This window comes from Microchirus variegatus (genome assembly GCF_963457635.1).
Source record: "Microchirus variegatus genome assembly, chromosome: 22".
Lineage (NCBI taxonomy): Eukaryota > Metazoa > Chordata > Actinopteri > Pleuronectiformes > Soleidae > Microchirus > Microchirus variegatus.
The window spans coordinates 11690162-11711260 of NC_139823.1; the positions used below are offsets into that span (position 1 = coordinate 11690162).

At 39.5% G+C, this 21099-nt stretch overlaps 1 protein-coding gene across 1 annotated transcript in view; it reads left to right on the forward strand.

The window, feature by feature from the left end:
• Nucleotides 1-2004: 2004 nt before the first annotated feature.
• stxbp5l (syntaxin binding protein 5L) overlaps nucleotides 2005-21099 on the forward strand; it is a gene marked incomplete at both ends in the record, with an annotated part of 105765 nt that continues 86670 nt past the window's right edge. Inside the window, 2 exons of the mRNA XM_083908921.1 lie at nucleotides 2005-2172; nucleotides 19151-19248. Coding sequence (XP_083765047.1) covers nucleotides 2005-2172; nucleotides 19151-19248 — 266 coding nt within the window. The remainder of the gene's footprint in view (nucleotides 2173-19150; nucleotides 19249-21099) is intronic.

Consider the following 21099-nt stretch of genomic DNA (forward strand, 5'->3'; position numbering starts at 1 on the left):
TCATTTTCATCATCAATTATCATCACATAACTTTGTGATTTATTATTATAATAATAATTCAAGCAAGGAGGAATTGGAAGCAATTGCATTAGTACATTTTAGCAGCTCTAAAAACAGCAATAAGCAGATAATTTGTTGTGAAAATGAACTGATTTTCAGATTTAAAGAAAGCGCATACATTCGGGTGCACTCCAAATCGTAAAATACTGACATGGGAATACAACATAGTGATTACAGTTGAGTGCTGTTGTCATGTGAATGTTTTCAGGGCAGATGTTTGAAGGCTGAGGAGGTTTTGAGACTCTGGTATAATCTACAGTCCCAGTGGTTTTACAATGGTGTTGAGGGTCTGCACAGTCTCACAGTGGCTGTGAGCCCTGACGTTATCTCTGCTCCCGATGATGGAGCCTTTTCTACTCAAGTGACGGAGAGTTGATACAGGCTGCAAATGGACCCAGTTAACAAAAACCACAACAATAGAAGGATGCATCTTTCCACATGTGTTCAGGGCTTAATTATACTACTAGACCTCTCATTAGACTTTATAGGGTAAATGTACAGTTGGGTGTCCTTCTAAGATAAGAGAAGATCTGAGGAGATTCACAATAAAATAAGCCCAGGTGGCAAGAACACTGAAATTTTCTCCTCATGTAAAAGTACCACTATTTTGATCACATTTTACAATGTGATCTTAGTACAAGTAAAAGTACTGGTCTCAAAATGTACTTAAGTTAAAGTAAAAACGACGTCCCTTATCATTCAAGTTTCCAGTGCGTGATTTATTTATATTTTATTTGTATTAATTCAGGCCAGTAACGGATGGGATTTGAGACCTAGCGTAGTACAGTACTTCCAAAAAACCACATACTGAAGTAAAATGACACATTTAAAGTATACACAAAAAAACCTACTCAATACATACAGTAATGTGAGTAAATGTAATTCACTACTTTCCACCTCTTGAAAATAAGACGCAAATAATATAAAAAGTGTAAAATATAAATTAAAAAAACAATATGAGATACAAATAAGAGCAAAAAAAAAAAGCTTCACATCATTCTTTCATTTCACCCTTTCACCCAATCGCTGGTGAGGGAGGGCGGGGAGAGAGAGCGAAAGAGAGAGAGAGAGGTGGTGGGATGGTGGGGGGCGGGGCTGGTTGATTATGGTTTTTCAGCACCGCGGACAGCTCCCGTCTCCTGTCTCTGGGCTGCGAGGAGGCGACACATCTGGACACTTTTAAAACAGCCGACTCGCATCGATCCACGCATTAACCCCACTTTCACACCGCAGCGCTCCGCCTCTTGTTCCTTCTCCGTTTCTCCTGCTCTGTCTCCGTGTTGCTTCGGCCTCAGTGTGGACTGCATTGCCAATGCGTCTTCAGCCTGTCCCCCCCCCACACCATCTCCTGCTCTTCCTGTTAGTGGTAACAACGGTGCAGTGAAAGTACTTTTTTTGTAGGAGGGAAGTTTTTCTTTCTTTCTTTTTAATATTTTCAGTCTGAGACGCCGCTGATTTGGTCGCTTCATGCTGATGCCGATGATGGTGATGATGTTGTTGAGGTGTGGGTTTTTTCTCAAAGCACAGGTGTGGATGTGAGGCTTATTCGGGATGCAGAAGGAAGATGAAGTTGAATGGTTTCGGTACATGCTCAGAGATGAGATAGGCGACCTGCATCCGCAACATTGGCTATAATCCTGCGATCAGAGTGGAGAAGACGCATTCGTTTTTGTGGACGACCACACCATAGTGCAGGATGAGGTGCATTTGTGACTTTTTAAATTGCACCTAAGAGAGACAGAAAGAGACTGAGGGTCCCTTTTTTGCCTGCTACCTCTGTAGGAAGCGACGCTTTCTTTCTTTCTTTCTTTCTAGCTGCCACACCGAGTTGGGTTCCTGCATCTGAGAGGAGACCGACAACTCTGGGAAAACAAAGAAAGCAGAGTGGTCTTCGTTCCTCTCCACCCCCCGAACGTAAATCATCTATAAAAGGCGCGGTAGAAAATGAAGAAGTTTCGGAAGGTGTTGGACGGCTTGACCACCTCCTCTCCCGGAGGTACTATCGGATCCCCATCGTGCGGCAGCGCGGCGGGGACTCCTACCTCGGCGCCAACTCCCAAAGAAATCGACATCCAGGAGACGCTAGTGGCGGAAAACTTTCAGCTGTGCAAGGTGGGTTGTTTTGAAATAATAAATGAATGAAAGAAATATACATATAAAGGGCTGTATCCAGTTTTAGTCCCACAGAATCTGACAAAGGAGAGGTTTAGAGGTCCACAGTCAGGAACAGCGTGTACCACCATGGTGTAAATATCTGTATTTATGTGTAAACAAAGTGATGCATGTTCGTATATACACACAAATAAGGAAGGAGGGAGGTGGTAAAAGTTTAATGGTGGAGTGAGTCCAGCTGCTGCTGCGCTAGATTTGCAAGCCTGCTGTTGTTTGTGTTGAAAGTTCAGCACCGTGGACAGCTCCCCGCCTCCAAACTCTATCAAAATTAAAGCCGTTTTCCCCAAAAATACAAACATACCCAACCCCAATTTGTTTTGTTTTGTTTTTAGAGCCTTATTGGTAAACAACTGTGGTTATTCTATTAGTCACCCATTGTTTATCTACATAAAGCTTTACCCCTGAGGATATGTGTGCACAGCTGGTGAAGCTGGCATGCGTGTGTTTGTGTCTGTGTGTACTTGAATCCGTCACCTCTTCAGGACCTTTTCTGGCATAAACACTGGACCATGTAGTCCTCATGGAGACCAAAAACCTGGTCTTGATTAGTTTTATGGCCAAGATTAGAAGTGTACCGAGGGTTAAACATTAAGATGAGGCATGATGCTTTGTTTAGGCTGTCCAATTTAATGGAAGTCAATGCAGTGTCCTCAGACAAATAGCTGCACAAACCTGTGTGTGTGTGCACAGTTTTTACACTCCAGCCTCCACCAGCGTGTGCAGCACAGCTACAGCATGTGTATATGTGCCCCGTCATCTCAGCATGCTGTATATGCTAGCCTCACACACACAGTGTTAGTGATACAAACACTCCAAAGGAAGTCAATGAACAGCAGCTTCCTTGTTCCATCAGCGAATGGACATAAATGGTTTAGGAGCGATGACATAACTGGTGTCCCTCCCTTGAATTGGAATAAAAAAGAAAAGTGCACAGCAAACCAGTAGAGGGACCCTGCAGTACTGTCCACTGTGCTTGTTCACTGGGAAGAAGGGAGAGACTACTGAGGGATGGATGTGGACGGGTGGGGGTGGGAGGTGGTGGGTAGTGGGAGTATTTATAGCAGTCTCTGCCGTCCATTGCAGCCCTTTTGCTGGATGCATTTTTTTTTTTTGGAGCTGACTGCAGCGATTATTCCTCGTCCTTAAAGAAACTGGCTACATTTCTGGCTACGGCCGTGAATTATTTATGGCGAACTCGAGAGAAACTGGGTTGTTGTTGTTTTTTTTTGGAGCTATGTTATTATTGGACAGATTGGTAGAATGTGTGTATGTGGTGGTGGGGGGGGGGGGGGGGGCATGTATGTACAGAGAGAGAGTGGGGAAGGAGGGTTGATTCACAAGCTGAGAAAAGATGCTGCAGAGCTCTGTTATAGCAGACAGGGAGGAGAAAGTACTGGAAAAGAACAGCATGAACAGTCTGGTCCCATGCAGGAAACTGCTCCTAAATACACCAAATCCAATAGTTTTCACATATTCACAGATTATGCCTCTGTTTTGTTGTTGTTTATGATTAGTGCAGGGTGTGTATGTGTGTGTAGGTTCATCATAGCAAAGACAAAACACAATTTTTATCCAGTCATTGCCCCAGCTTATTTTTTACCCTCTTTGGACTCGCCTCTGCAGTTTCTCTTAGCCTTTATGAAAGTTTTAGCATTTTTCCACTCTCTTTGCTTTGATTTGTTTGTCAGCCTGCACTTTATGATTCATAGCTAACTCATCGTACAACTGTAAGTGGATATAGAGACCAAAATGTAGCAACTATACTGGCAAACAAGGACAAAGAATTTACGGCTGAAACCAGCTCCGTAGACGAGTATCGGAGTCCAGCAGAGCAGCGACTGTCATGATTGACTACATAGCGAGAGACGCCAGTATTGCCACAGTGATGGTGATATGATGTGATATGATTGACCACTGCAGCTTGGAAAGTTGAGCATTTCTCAACTTTCTCACACAGCGAGCAAAGTAAACAGACCCCAGCGTTTATATGAAGCATTTAAGGCATCATTTAACATGACTCAAGCTCATGTTGCTATCATGATGTCACCTATAAGAAACCCGAAAGTCCCGAAGAATTGAAATTTGGCCAAAGTGCAGAGTGCGACGCCTGCAACCAGGCTTCCATTGGACGATAGCAGCTGTCAATCACACTGGTGTCCACTAATATGTGCCATGTTTGTCTGTTATTTTCCTTACAAAACTGATACACTGAAGACCTGAAACTAAGGAAAATGTTGTATAGACTTTCATTCAAACTTAGTTTTTTTTGCAACTAGCAGAGTTGCCCCCTAGTGGCTATTTATTGTAATTTCCTGTTTTTTTATATGCCCTGGCAACTGTTGACTTGTGTTTTCTTAGGGTCATTAGAAATACCAAATGATCCGCTTCACAGAAGTAGCAGGACTATTATATTATGTTGACTGGTGTATCCAGACAGTTTTTTACATGGCTACATGTTTAATGTTAATCATGACCAGTGGCTGTGTCATAATGACTGTAATTTGTGTTCGGCGAAGTCCAAAGTTCCCATCACCAACCTCTCTCCCTAGTGCAGAATGATAATCAATCAATCAAAAAGTGATGGTTTCCATGTGAACGCTGTGAAGACGTTTTCACGACGAGTCACAGATGAACTGTATTGGATATAATCCTGCAGATGAGCATAGCCTTGAATGTATTTTATACTATAAGTTTGAATCAAACGTATACTATTCCTCATTCAAATGATCAGTTTGTGTAATTCAGTTGTTAGTTTAACCCTCAGGCTTCATTATATACATTACATATACACGATTTTCCCTCTTTGTCTGATCATTATCATTTGGCTGTGTTTTTGTTAGAAAGTATCTCTTGTTTTTCTTATAGATCAAAAGAGATTTTTTTTACATACTCTTAAGTCATTAGAGGACAAAAATGTCCACTTCCAAAAACTGTGACAAAAACATTACAGATTAATATTTTCTTCTGCTTTTTTCTGCATAAATCTCTAACAAAAACAAAAACAACTTAATTTTCATTTCAACCATTTACATGCCAGTTTGATTCCTCGATTAACTCTTCAGATTCCGTCAATTTATGATGCCAATATAATTTGCAGTTTTAGCTGAAGAAATACACCCTTAGAAATAAGGGTTCCAAAGGGGTCCTTCTACAAGGGCTGACGTTCTACCTGGAACCATTTGCTTCTGAAAAACCCTTTCCTGAAGAAAGGGGTTTTCAAGGGTTCTTGGCAACTATAATGTTTGTAGTAAGAACCATTTTGATCCAGAGAACCCTTTAAAACCCCTGAATAAATGGTTTTAAAAGTTCTAGGTGGAACCCTCCAAAAGGGTTCCAGGTGGAACCTTTATAAAAAGGTTCTAAAAGAATTCTCCTATGAGGACAAGCCGAAGAACCTTATATGGCTCTACCTAGCACTTTTATTTCTAAGAGTGTAGAGAGAAATGAGAGTTTCAAGGTGATGATTTTTAAAGGCGAGGAACAAATATTTTGCTCCAAACAACTTTTTCTAATACTGAGAGACTCGGTTCAGAGGTCAGGCCTTTTGGTCCTCCCTCTCTCCCTCTCTCCCTCTGCTCCCTCTGCTCCCTTTCCTCTGACATCGTGATACGTGGGCTGGCAAAGATGACATCACCTCACTCTTTTCCGCAGCGAATCCATGAGCTCTACATGGGTGTGATGACTCAGTGCGTTGACTTCCACCGAGTCTCGCATTACCATGTGTCGGCTGCCTGTCAGAAGCAACAGTGTGGGATCAATTAAGGAGGAGTTGATGTCGCAGGGGGGGAAAAGGCGAAGGATCCTCTCCTTCTGTAAAGTGTATACTGCCTCTTCATTTTGGAATATCCATTCTTAATATGCAAAATATATGATTACTCACATTTCCATATGTCTCTCTATGTCTTTGGCTGTGTTTGAGCCACAAGAAATAGCCTTGGTTTGATTTTGTGGCAGCCTTCGTTAAGCTTTGTCCATCTGGACTAGAGGACAGAGGATTCAGACAGTCTGTCTCTTCTCATTTTGTGCAAATATACACTCACTTTTCCTTCACTTTTCACTTTTATTTTTGCAGTATTTAATCAACCACTATAATGATAAATCCTTTTTGAGGATTTCATCTCAAAACACTTCACATCATTGGAGTTGTAACTTGTGTTTTTAATGCATGAAGGCAAAAACGGTGATAGGCGAGCTTTTCCGCGCAGATCCTATCAACACGATTTTGTGTTGTTTGTTTGCAGTTTCTCGGCTTATATGTTTCCATGGCTACGTTGACGTTTAAGTTTGGGGAGAGAGGAGAAGGCAATCATCTTAAATTCCCTGTTGACACAAGATCAATTTTGTTTTCCTGGAAGAAAATAAATATTTGACTGAGACGTATACTGCAAACTGTTTCTCGCCATCGAGCCTTTACCCTTTCTTTCACTATCATGTGGCTTTAGAAATGTTTATGCGTCTGCTGTGGGAGGAAAATACAAGCACAAATTTCACGAAAAATAACGTTTTAAACCATAGTTATCGGCTCCATCTGCTCTTAAAGAGCCCCTCTCAAGCACCTTGAAAACTTTTTTCTGCTTCCTGACACTTGCAAAGTATTTGGAGGGTGCATTTAGAGGTTTAACACAAAAGCATATATTGTTATCGGATTCAAGGCTCGGCTATGATTATTTTTTCTCTTTTCAAAGCAGTTTATTCAATTAGAGAAACCCTGAACTCGAGAGGGACTTGATTTAGTGTGCTTCAGCAATACTTATGTACACCTTTTTTTTTATTAAATTAGAGTCAGCCCTGTGCAATATGAGTGAACATTTCACTAAAATCTTGATTTATCATCCTTTTTAAAGAATTTCTTTAGAACTTAATTTTTTATTATCTTAAGGGTAGTTGAAGGTTTAGTATCCGATTCACGGCGCCACAACATTGTGTGGGCTCATCACAAACGCTAACCACATCAGCTTGCAATGCAGAAACTATTGATGACATCAGTTTCAGATTTGCTGTCACATTATTCATCCAGCCAGGTTTTTTATCAAAACTTACTTACTTTGAAAAACTAAAACAATGTGTGTTTTTTCTCATCCATCACAAGGGAGCATTTAGTTACACTGATATGATGCTTTTGCCATCACTTACTCACAGTTAAAAACTTTAACCGCTTATACACAGAGGTGGGCAGACGACTGAGAGATTCTACTTAAGTAAAAGTATACCACTATTTTGATCAGATTTTACTTAAAGTACAAGTAAAACTACTGGTCTGCTACAGCAACAGGAGATACGTCTTCCTCCACCTCCTCTACCTCATCTCACTGCCTCACTGTATCCCTGCACGTCTCAGTGTGTGAGCCCACACTCGCTGTGCTGGGAGTTACAGCTTACATAAGTGTTATGTATATAGAATACAAAATAGACGTAACCATATTTTCAATTACAGTTGTTTCCATAGTTGTCAGAATACAGCTATTTTCTTAAAATCATTGGAAAAAGGGACTGTATTTTTTTTTTTTTTCTACATTATTTATTCCAGTTAGATTTTTAAATGGTGTAATTGAAAGCTTACTCTACTTATTACAGCTGAAACTCGTAGGACGTATACATAAAAAGTGGACATGTGGAAGCCAATGAGGAAGTAAAAAATATCGATTGGCCACTGGGGCTTACTTCTTACTTGATATATTGTTTATCATTGAAGTCAACGGGGAAAACTTTGGGAAACGAGTTTCTAGATGGACAGCGACTCCAAGCTGGCGCGACTATGTCCGGTCCATTGAGCTGTCGCTCCAAAACACAGTAGCCAATCAGCAGGCAGCTTCCTAAGGCCTTCCCTTAGGCGGTAACGAATGCTAAAGAGTCGGAGCAATCAAAATTCCAATCATCCAGTAAAAATATAAAGTAAAAATACCTAAAGTAATGATTGATTGTTTGCTGAATTCATAAAGTGTTGCTTGCTTTGTGAAAAGTGTTGAAAATATTGACAGAAATCTAATTCCATAGCCTGGTTGCATGTGAATCTCCATTTGCAAAAACATGGCATTGCCCAAATCATGACTCTGGAGAGTTTTAATTCTTGTGTGTGTCTACGAAAGTCTCTGTTGCCGCTATCTGCCTACAAGAGTTACCTGCTATAGCTGACTGAATATCAGTATCAGTAGAGCGGCTGCATTGTTTGTCTGCAAAACAAACTGCATGGGCCTAGAAACACCTGTCTGTTCAATTTGTTCCTTGTGATGCTTGAGTCAGTACAACAACAACAACTGTACAGTATTTTCCTGTTGGTGTTGTGCAGCCAAGTCTAAGGATGTGATACAAATGCATGGAAATGCACACAGACACAGCGTCTCTCCCTCACTGTGGCCACACACTGTGTGTCGTCTGCTCTCACACTAACCCACCCCACTATCGTCAGCAGGAGGCGAAGCTTATCCAGCCTCGTTCATTCATTCGTTCATTCATTCATTTTCATACTTCCAAGCTCTCATAACGTCTTCTCCTCCCTGTTCTGTGTGTGTGTGTGTGTATGTGTGCATTCATGTGCCATGCAGCAAGCCAAAGAGTGCTTATTAGATCAGCCCAAGTCTCAGTGATTAATCACCGTCCCTTGGCTTTCAGCAGGGAAAACAATCACTCACAGAATTGTTGAAACACTTTATATCCTCCGAACAGAAACACTGAGGATAGTTTTTTTCAATCAAAAGCCGATCATTGTCATGTGATGTTTTTACTAAGGCGCATTCTGCATTTGTCATGAATTTGGCTCCTGTTCATTTGCACCTTCTGCAATAGTGTGCTCCTGACTCAGACTGTGCAATTTTTTTTTTTTTATTACAATTTCAACTTCCTTCTTTTAGGTCCGACACCTTTGTGAATCACGCCGTAATATGCTGCATTTAGCAAGTGGCACAAGTTCTTTATTACGTAATCAATCTGTTATTTTTGGGACATTTCGAGATGCCCGACGCTGTTTTTCTCTCTCTCTCTCTCCACTCGCCTCCCTCTTCTTCCACTTAACAATCACGTGTAGGCTTTAAAAGCCAGCGATACCTTGTGGTACGATGAATCATCCATTCATACTATTTATAACGTTTCACGTTTACAGCAGACAAGGGAGGCATAGGATCTTTCCTTTATCTGCAGTTTGATTTTGACTGGGGTGTTTTTTGGAAGGTAAACATTAGAACATAATACTTTAAATCTCATAAATTGCATGTGATGTGGAAACTTGTTGACCCTTGTGCTGCCTTTGCCCTTTGAATTCTCCTTGAATGACACTATTATGTGTCTGGTTAATGCCCTTTTTGGCCCACACATCGTAAGCTCTACATGATGACTCGAACTGCCTCTCTTCGGAATAGTTCTTCCCTTGTGTCAAATGCACGAAAATAGCTGCCTGAGCAAAAACCTGCCTGCACAACACCGTCCCTATCTGTTAGAATGTGGCCTTGTGAAAGCTGCTCGATGGAAAACAAAGTGAAGAGTGTTGCCTTTATCCATTTTGTCTTGTCCTGTTTAGCTGCATGTTTCCAGCTGTAATCAGTCTTGTATGAAGTACCTAAAGGGGACACTGGAGTTGTACAAGTACAAGTATGTTACCAGAAAATGACTTTGGGTGAAGTTGTAGTCACTTTTTATAATATCAATTCCAGAGGCGATTCTTGAGTCTGTAGGGGCCCAAAGCAAAAATTCCCAGAGGGCCCTTCCAACCAGTGTTCATCACCATTATGTTACAAATAATTTGACACCAATGAAAAAACATGGTAAAACCTTGTAATTAAAAAGTATGTGAAAATATAAATGTAAAGAACAATAAAATACTGTAAATAGCTTTTTAAAAACTATAAACTTCGTAAAAAAAATACATTACACTGTAAAGAACCCACATTATAAAACATATAGAACAATAAAATACTGTAAATAACTGAAAAAACATGTATAAACTGAGTAAAAAAGGATATGCATTACACTGTAAATAATCCTTGTCCTAAAAACCATAACTTCATACAGGTTAAAGTGAGGTAGGGCCCCTTTAGGGAGGTTTCCTACTGAGATGTCATTGCAAATCGCCCATTGTTGTTTAAGGGGGACGGGGAGGAGGCTGGTCACTGCACATTTCAGTAAAAACAGCCCTCAAGCTCCGAGTGTCGGGGGGGCCCCCTTATCAGCTCGGGGGCCCCAAGCAGTTGCCTGCCTTGCCTGTTCACAAGCTGCGCCTCTGATTACTTCAGTGTGCTGAAATAGAGGAAATCTAAATGTATAAGACTGCCTATGACCTATAGTTGCCTGTGATACAAACAACCACAACTTGCACCATAATGGGCATCTAAACAGTAAAGAATAAACTTTTTGTAAAGTAAGGTTCAGAGAATGTCAGATGAGAGATGAATAAGACTGTGTGCAATGTTTCCAACTTGTTTCACACATTCAGAAACCCCTGATCTTATCTCCGTTAATGGCTTCTTCTACCGTTCAGCTGCACTGACTAGATCAAAGGAATTTTAGAGCAGTCTCAAAATATCTCCCTCCAAATCCTGTTCGGGTAAGCCACGTGCATTGTTTGTCCTCGGTGATGTTTGCCTTTAAATTAAACTGGAATGGATGAAAGTGACAGCAATGCTCTGCTTATCTCTGCACTACTGTCTCTCATCCTGACATTTAGCCTTAGGGAGCAGGTGCTGAAACACCTGGGTGATGCAGAGGTAGAGTTCATACCCACAACATGTAGCGCATACAAGGACAAACTGCATGCATTTATAGACAACACTTTGCATATCTATACACAGTGTAAACACACATACTATCTCTCATATTTATACTCCAACATTGTGCAGGCAAATTGGAGTCACTTCTTCTGCCCTCACTGACAGTCCTTCAGCCAGCATAGGTTTGTACAATTCAGGGTTAAATTGCCCTTAGCGTTGTCATGGCAACACTGAAACACTCCCATTTAAATTTTAAATGTTGGGTACAGACATGGTTTGGATTAATCCAGGATCTTATTTTCAGACACATGCCTAATTTTGAGCTAAATTATTGCTAATTATTATTTATTATATATTTTTTTAAATGTCAATAATCTAGATTAAAAGAATATGGTTGTTGAGAAGCTTTTCTTTGTAGATCTTTTTTAATAAATACACTTTTAAGATCAGGTGAGACCGCGACAGAAGAGGATTAGGGCCAAATGTAAACATAAATGGGAAAACATCCTCATTTCTGAGATTTAAGTCAGAATTCTGAGATTCAAATCTGTCTTTTTATTCATTTAGTTTCCCCCCCTAAAAAAAATCACACGTGGCCCACATGCAATCCTATAAGTGTTGGTACTACCCTTGTACAAAAGTGGCATGTGTCTTACTATTTTGATTTGCAGACATTATTAGTACTTAAAAATGAACAATTCACATACACAATTTAATATAAATGATTCGTCATAACCTGTTAAATATAAACGTTAGTGTCTCCTGTCTACCTGTATTGGTTGGTTTAGCCCGATGCACGCGCACCCGCAATCGACCCTCGCGCGTGAACTGTCACGTGCCTCTCGACCCAATTGCACCTAGCTGCAGTATTTCGTACGCAAATAGTCAGAGCTCTCTCGAACAACTGTGGTCTGTAACCGCGTCATACTCGTCGCAACAGCTGCTCAGTGAGATAACAATGATGTACACGCAAGTGTTCACTTGCTAACGTCTCCGTTCGGATTGAGAGAAAATAAAACTCCAAGTTAGTAATAGTTTTTTCCCTCGCCACACACAAATGCTAGCAAAGTTAGCATACAGCTAAGCTAACTTTGGGCCGCAGCCTGACAGGAGGAGTTCTGTGAAGATACGTCAAGGTTAGTGAGTGACCATTCGCAATTCAATATCGATAAAAGTACAAAATATACATCGTTTTTAGCTGTCATCATTCAAAAACAAACAAACAAACAAAACAAATGACTTTACTTACTTTACTTTCTTGTTTGAAAAGCTATGCCTGCTACTACTAAAAGGGATATTTAATTTTTGTTGTACGAAAAATATTGGTGGAAGATTATATCAAAATATTAGCCCGATACTGTATTGATTCTTCGGAGTGTTGTGTTATTGATATGTAAATATTCTTGACTGTGGTTTTGTGTCATATTTCAGCCCTTTTACCATGAGTAAGCAGCATGCTTTCACCCCTCTCTTTTCACTCTCACTATACAGAGAACACTATATTTATATATATACAATATTATTATTAGTATTTCTATGATAGTTTTTCTTAAAAAAAGACAATTTTGTGGGGAAAGAAATTGCAATATATTGCCTTGGTTCATATTACAATATGTTGTATCGGGATTATTATAACCATTATTTAATATGTATAGTTAAATAACGCCCTAACTTTCAGAAGAGTGTTAAAAATGCATGTTGTTTGGAGAGGGAAATGGGAGAAGTGAAACAGGGACATTAGAAAAATACATTGCCGAGGGCCAAACTGAAAAAAATCAATACTCATTTTGCTCTTAACTATATTTGAAGTTTGACCATGCTGTCAGACATCACCTTTCTTTGGCACAATATTTTCTTCACATATTCAATATGTGCAACAGCAGCAGCAGAGTCAGGATAGACAGATCAGCAGTTTGGGTTTTACTTTCAAAAGGCTGCCTGACAGCATGAGCTCTGCATATTGTACCTCATACAACCCCACTTCAAAAAACACAAAACCATCTGTTTAACCATGTTCAGGCCTTACCTGTTGCTGTGCAGTCAATAGGACGACTCAGTCCTTTTCAAACAGCAGGTGTTTTGACAAAGAGCAATCGGTGCTTGAGATGATGGCTGTGTCGCAGTAAGATGTGACTGTGGGTCAGTGAGCAAGCAAATTGAATTTCATCTTTATTAAATTTGGTACGGTTTCCTTTTCATCAGTGACAAAAATCAATGGCAAACTGCTGTCAAAATGTCTGTGGTAAAAAATAAAAAAATGTTTTGGTCGCATCCGTATAAAATGGTTTCGATTCTAAATGATCTTTGACATTACTATTGTGTGAAATTTTCTGACTGGTGTTAAATATTATGTCAGGCAAGCAAACTGGCAGCCATTTCTTGAAATAGTGTTCAGTACAACTATTCAGCAGTTTCTTCCACCATGTGTGGATTATAATCTGGTTTGACATCCAAATACTGCAAATAAATCATGTATCCAACCCTTTTACAATGATTTGCTAACTAATTGCATTGGTTTTCATTCCTTCGTCACTCCCAATCCCTCCACTGTGTTGCTGAAAACTACTCAACCCCACTGCAATCAATGCTCACTATGGCTGAACGATTTTGAATAAATATCTAATTGCGATTATTTCTGACTGAAATGCGATTGCGATGCAATATCAGAGGGAATGGTTAGTTTTACTTAATTATTCTCATTTGAATGACAATATTTGTGTAGATCTGTGAGAAACAAAGATGTTTTCTTCTGCGATTTGAAAGTTGCAGTAGGCCATATTGCGATAAAATTCAGATGAATTGCTCGAATTCTTACCATATGTGACCCGCCTGTTTTATGGCTTATAATGGAGCAGACCTGCTTATTGAATCCTATATAGGGTCAGGATTTACACTGCATCACCATGGAAACACATTCAATGAAAAGGGAAGTCCCATCTCATCTCGTTTTCCCCCTTCCTTGTCCTGTAGCCTCGCAGACTTAATGTGATGTTTGTGAACATATATATGAAGGATGGGCATCTGGATTCAGCCTTGGTTTAATTGCATACGACATTCAGGCCAGAGGATGGACAGCTGCTATGATGATAAATTAAATAGATTCTGGCACATTTTGTTTAATGCACAGCCATCCATCTTCTAAACTCCACATGAGGGTTGAAAACGCTGTGATCGCATATTGAAATTTTGATACAATTATTTTTATATTAATCAAGAGAAAAATGTAAAGTGATGGGTTTCAAAATGCTTTGAATTTCTCTCCATCATTTCCATTTTCTTCCACTTTTCTGTGCTGTCCACACATGTACAGTTCTCACTATACATTATTCACCACTTGTCGTGGCAGTTGCTTCAAAGTGCACATCGCAAGTGGCATCTTCATTCGCTATTCATTCTTGGTCCGTATATACGCAGAGCACTTTTCCTTGTGATTTTGTGTAGATGAATGTATGTGAGAGGCCAGACTGTGTGACTCAGGTGTCTTAGTATCTACTGAGCTCCTGCAATGATGTACTGCTATGTGCCATATAGAGAGTCTACAGCAGTGAATCAGTCTGGGTTGTTTGACTTCCCAGAGTGGCTTCTCGGTGTAGCTCAGAAGTGGTAGATGGATATAGAGAGATATAGATAAGAGAATTACATGAATAGAATATAATGTGGCACAACTCTGGGCAATTTTGTGGTCCGCTCCCATATATGTGGTTTTCACACAAACTGTCCCTTCATTTTCCACTGCCTGCAAATGTTGTCATTAATGTTTATGTTGTTTTCATGCAGTTTTTTAAGGTAAATATCCGTCATAGTAGAACTCCTTAGTCCTAAGAATGTTTTACATTAACAGGTGCTTCCCCAGTTGGTTTTAGAGCATCATATTTCCCATAGTGATGGTTAGATGCTGATCAACTTCACGTCCTCAAATCAGCACCAGTATCTGAAAAAACTGGTCTTGTTCAGCACAGTTCCATATTTAATGTTTACTGTTTTGTGTCTTTTGTTTGAGTGCAGGCATGCTTTCTTAATAATAGAACACCTGTTATTGCATATTTAGAAAACTGATGTTTATTTTGTAATTGCTTTCAGCCATTGTGATCAGTAGTCATTCAATTTTGCAAAATGGCTAAAAATTAAAATGTTTATTGTGACAGCAGTTTTACATTCATACATTCTCTCTTACTAAATGAAGTATGGAATGGTATTGGCAAATTCAAAAAAACCCCACATAATATTAAAAATTGAGTTAAATGTACAGTACTTTGCAGCTATGCAATTGTTACTGTTATCACATGTAGATAAGGAGAACTATGTGCCATGTTTCAGTGTTGATCTCCGTTTGGATATCTAGCTGCTCCGTTTTCTGGCAGTGGTAGACATTGGTGCTGCTTGCTATTTATAGAAGCAGGGTCTATACCAGCTCTACTGCTGAATCCTGTGTGGAGGAGAGAGAGAGAGTGAGAGGATGGCGAGGGTGACATGAGGTGGTGTTTGTCTTTGGGGGTGGTCTGTGGGTTATCTGGTTGAGCATCGGGCTTCTGTGCATAAAGATTTTTGTATGTGTGAAGGGTAGAAGAAAGCACTACAAAGAAACAACAAAAAAGGGAGGAGGCAGATTGAAAGCGGAGTTGGTGTAATGCAGCCTCTGGCAGCTGGAATACAGGTCCTTTGTGGCAGGTCAACACTTACTGCACAGCTGACTGTGTTTCTAAATGTATATCTTGGCTGCATCAACAGTAAGGATATTACATTTAGTAATCCCCTGGTGTTTATTGTCTGTGTTGTCTATGGCTGAGGAATGATTGCACAACTTGACATGAGATTGTGTTTTTTAAGCCAGAAAAATAAAAGAAAGGAGATGTAAAGATCGGTAGATGGGTGAACCTGTACTTGAACTCATACATACATGTATGTTTGGAAACACAAAGACTAAAAGAAGAGAAAAAAAATGCTTTATAGCGTTGGCCTTAAAATATGTATGAGCAACTGTGAGATCCTCCAGAGTAAATATATTTCTTATCCACTTCTTGGCTGTCTTGTATGCATATGGGGAGTGGCTCTCCTGTATCCCAGTGGTTTTACACCAGAGGCAGATAGAGGACCTATAGAGGTCTGATGATAACGCCTGGAGCATGAATGTGTGCCTCCATAAGGTGAGTGGGTAATTGCATAGTTTGTGTATGACTGTGTGTGGTCTTTTTCACTCCTTGTAGTATCAGACCCCTTTTCCAGATGCAGAGCTTTGTCATTGTGGTGTTTTTAAGCACTAGAATGTCATAATATTTCTTATTATTATTATTATTACTATTATTATTATTAATTTTATTTATACTCACTACTGGTGAGAATAATTTATTTCCTTACTACTTGGATGACTTTCCCTTTTCTGTGATGATAGGGGAAGTCAATAACGCGAGGATGCATGTTTATTTTCTCATTCTGCAAATTCTATTTGCCACCTGCTTATGAACGCCTCACACAGCATGGTCATTTGTGACCTCCAGTCCCATCTGTGAGAAAGCATCAGATCTCAGAAGAAAATTGTAAAATTACACAGCTGAACTCTAGTAAATTCTTGTGGATGTGTGTTGAATGATTTGGTGCAGGAGATCACTGCACATTGCATATCTTATTGGAAGTTCTAAGCCACTCCCGGGTGCATGACTTGCATTTTTATAACGTTTTTGATTAATGTTCAGTGCTGGATTTTATCTTGAGTATGATGGAGTATTATCGGCCTATCACTAATCTAAAATTTCAACAACTGCCATGTGTGTCACTCATGCCCTTTTCTCAGGGAATGAAATAAATCTTCTCAACTACTGTATGTAAATTGCACACATCACAAAATTGGCTGTTGGGTGTCTACTGATGTGATCAGTTGCAGATTCAAATTCCATGAAATATCTGATGCCAGATTTGTCAAGGATATGCTAATTAACCAATACATATACAGTAATAAAAAAAGCTACAAATTGGTTGGTTTTGAATATGAACAATTGATTATTGTTACTGTTCAACAAGGGCATGCATATACAAAAAGCCTTACCTCTTTTAACTCAAATCAGAAGGTACAGTGATTTAAATAGCTTTATGGTCAAATGCATATTATCCTATATAAACTTTTACCAATGGCAGCCACTCAAACTTGCATCTTTATTTGGTTACATGTACAGTATGTGTACATGCAGACCATGTCTGCTCTTACTGACACGACATTATAGTGGCAGCTGTAGAGCGAGTTGTCTTCTCTCCATTCTACATGCCTATGTGTCCTTGGACAAGACGCTTCTCTTAGAATTGGTCCTTGTAACTGTGCTGAAAATGTGTGAGTAGGTGTGGATAGTCGTGTATGTGATAGAAAATAGCTGGACAATGCTGCACTGTATGAATGGTGTGCATGAGCCATTTCATTGTTCATCCAGTCTAGGAAAGCACTTTATAACAGACCATTTACATCCACCAAAATGTATCTAGACATGACCCTTTAACCTTGTCAGGCACACAGAGAATGGGTGCCTTTTAAGTAAACAACATTCTATGCCGTGATAAACCAGTAATTCACTTTCACATACCATTTTAATCCATTTATACTTAGAACATGATTTGCTACTTCATTTGTATGCGAGTCACTCTTTGGTTTAAATGTAGCAGTGAAACCTTTATGTGCATCTATTAGTGATGTCAGAGATACATGTGCATGTCAAGGTGACATACGTTTAATTGGTAATAAATATGCTACAGACACAATCCTCTTCACCCTAGCAGAAGTTATTCATCATGGAAAACGCACGATTTGATGTGTCGTAAGTGTTAATAAACGTTTATTTTTGTGGATTTACACATAGAAAATCTATTTTTTTACTGCATATGAATGACGACATTATGTAAAGCACATATACAGACACACAGATAATATTGCACCTATGGTTGTAGTGGGATTCAGTGTGTGTGATGTTTTTCATTTTCCGCTGTCTAGACTGATCACTGCTGAGTGATTTCATTGTCTCTGTTTTATAACCATGTAATCACCCACAGACTCTCCCAGTGTTATCTTTCCAAATCTGTGCCTCTGCCATACGAGCGCACAAACCCCTATTATGACAATTTGAGACCGCAAATCAATGGTTTGTGAGATGAGGGGTCAGAGTTATTATTGACCATCCTCTGTGTACCTATGCAATTAGTAAATAAACAAAATGAATTAATGAGACCAGTGAGCAGCCTTAGTGAATACAGGTGTAGTAGTAGCAGTTAGTAAATGTCCAGCCTCACGCTGGTGTTTTCATTTGTGGCTGTGTGGACCTCTGCTCAGGTTGAAGGTGAGCAGTACCTTGCTGGGAATTATTATCATACATAACGACAGGAACTCTCTTGTTGACCTACAGTAGATTTGCCTCTACAAAGTCCTGAGGTTTAAATAGAGGTCTCACTGGCTGTTTTTATGAAGTGAAACCACCTGCTATCATGATTAATTGGGTGTATAAATGTGTTTTCCAATTTTAATTATCATGCCATATGTTCTTTTTTTCTTGGAATATTAAAGCACCATTTTTCATAGTGGACACTTGTGGTAATTAAGCAGTAAAATCACATCATAGCTTTCTCATTTCATTGATGATATCCATGTCTCTATATCCTGGTAGGCACTGCTGAGAAATTTAACATGACTAATGGCAAACATCTGCTGTGTGTGTGTTTGTGTGTGTTTTCTTTTGTCGAGTCCGCCCTTGGCATAATAATGTCACGGCCAGCTCACTTTTAGATAAATCCAGAATGCTAATCAACCTAAAAATAAGTGAAATGTAACATTAAAATGAATGTAAACCTGTAGTGTAACATTGCATAAAAATTTGCTACTTACTGATACTGTGAATTTTTGTTTGATTTGTGTTTATTTTCATTATTGTTAATATTGTATTATAATATATAGAAGGAATTTGTGCTCACATTTGTGGAAATGTTTTTTTGTCGCTATCTTCAACCATTGATCACATTTCTGGGGGTTTAATAATGTATTGTTTCAGCATAATAAAGGTTCCTGCTTTTACAAAATGACAAAGCCTCACCTGAAATCATTACACATTCATTTATTCTGGGCAGGTAAAAGGGCAGGTAAAATCATTAAATGATAAAAATCATTTAATGACCTGAAACATAATGTAAGAAATAATTTTTCCTTGTTTGATTAAAAATATTTCTCTCTGTTTCTTTTTTTTTCCCCCTTATAGACAGTGCGTCACGGTTTTCCTTACCAGCCTACTGCCTTGGCCTTTGATCCCGTGCAGAAGATCCTTGCCATTGGCTCAAGAACTGGCGGTGTACGAATGTATCCTTTACTCATCTACTCACGTGCCTTTTCATCTTTATCTAGTCTGGAGACACATTTAACAATTATTTGTTCTATTTTTTTTATAGGCTATTCACTGTAAATACATTATTGGGCTTTTACCACTGCTACTAAAGACTGAATAAGGGATCACATCGTTAATTATGTGAGAAGAATGAAAGCATGACAATATATATTGACTCCTGTGTTCAATTAAGAGAATGAAGACATATACAGTAAACTGCACTGGAATTACAAGATCATTCACCTAGTCTCCAGTCAGGCACCTTCCTCCTCCTCCTCCTCCCTGTCCTCCTTCACTCCTAATTCCTCTTTCCGCCCTGTCATTTCATGTTGCTCGACTGTCATGTTGCAGCAGGAGAACTGTCCATCCTACCAGCCTATCCCTTGAGTCACCAGGTCACAGGGATGGGCGAGGACATGTAAATGCAACCAAGGTAGGAGATAATGCTTGTATTAATACCCAAGCTTCCCAGGATCCCTTTAGGGAACCTGAGACTGAGGCAACAAGCAATTATTGATGCGAGAGCAGATCAGGCCTTGCTGGGGTAATAGATGGATAGACCAAGTGATTGCTACGCTAACAGGGGAAAGAGATGTGACAGAGGGAGATGTAACATTCTTTGACTGTTTGAAAAGGAAAAGCAATGGAGAGGTGGAGACTCTGAGGGGAAGGGGTTGACGAGAAGGGTAAGCGAATAGATATGTTTGATGACACAAGGAATATGATTGAAAGTGGGAAAAAAATGTGGCTTGATTAGCTCAGCCAGTGTATATATTGATATCCATTGTCCATCCTCTCTCTTATTCCATCTTTTTTCCTCTATATCTCTCCAATGACTGCCTGACGATAGAGCAAGGCTGAGATTTCAGTTGGATTGATGCCCTTGAGTAGCTTAGCATTCGTATTGACATGCTGCACACACCTTCCTCTGCTCCCTTGTGGCCTGTCAATGACTTTCTCTTTCAGTTGCATGCACTCGTATAAACTACACAAATCTATTTTGCTGTGATCTCATTCTGCCTTGTCCTCCATTACCTTCTAGAGGGCAAATTTTATCTTTCATTTCTGCCTTTTTTTATTCAATTCACCTTTATCGTGTCCCTTCATAGACTGTCTTCCTTTTCTTACCAGGGGTTGGAAAATTATTGTTCTCATTGTCTTCTTAGTTCTTTGTCTATCTGTTGCTTTTCTGTAGCTTTTTTTCATTTATTCTCCATTGGCAATACGTTGAGTGCTGCACACACAAACTATCACAGATATTGCTGTCTGGCTGCATTATTTTTTCACCTTGTATCTCCATGGTGAAGTGTGTAAAAACAAGCAATTTAAAGCGAGAACTTCATCGCTTTTTCTCCCGTTTGTTTGCTGTCAATGACCTGCAGCCTTAGTTGCTGCTTCCTACTGTGGTAACAAGGTATTGTTTGACAGAAATATTTATATATATTTTTTGCTGTAGTCTGTTTTCATATCCCAAGGCAAACATTCAGAGGACACTGAGTGACTGTGTGGGACTGTGGTTATGTGGGCTTTCTGTGGGAAGCATCTTGTCCAGAGAGTGGTGTGTAGGCCTGCTCCAATGTGCATGTATCTGGGCAGAAGAATAATCAATATATTTGACTTGCATGACTCGTTGCTCTGTCAGAAAACATGTAGTTCCCAAGAATATGGTTGTATGAGTGTCATCAGACCTCTTTGTTTTGAAAAACAAATGCACATACATTTCAGAAGATGTGGTTAAAACAGAGGAATGTATTGATTTTTCCTTCTGAATCTTGTTCTCCCTTATATTTCTAGCTACTACCTTCTACACAGACTTCACATAATCT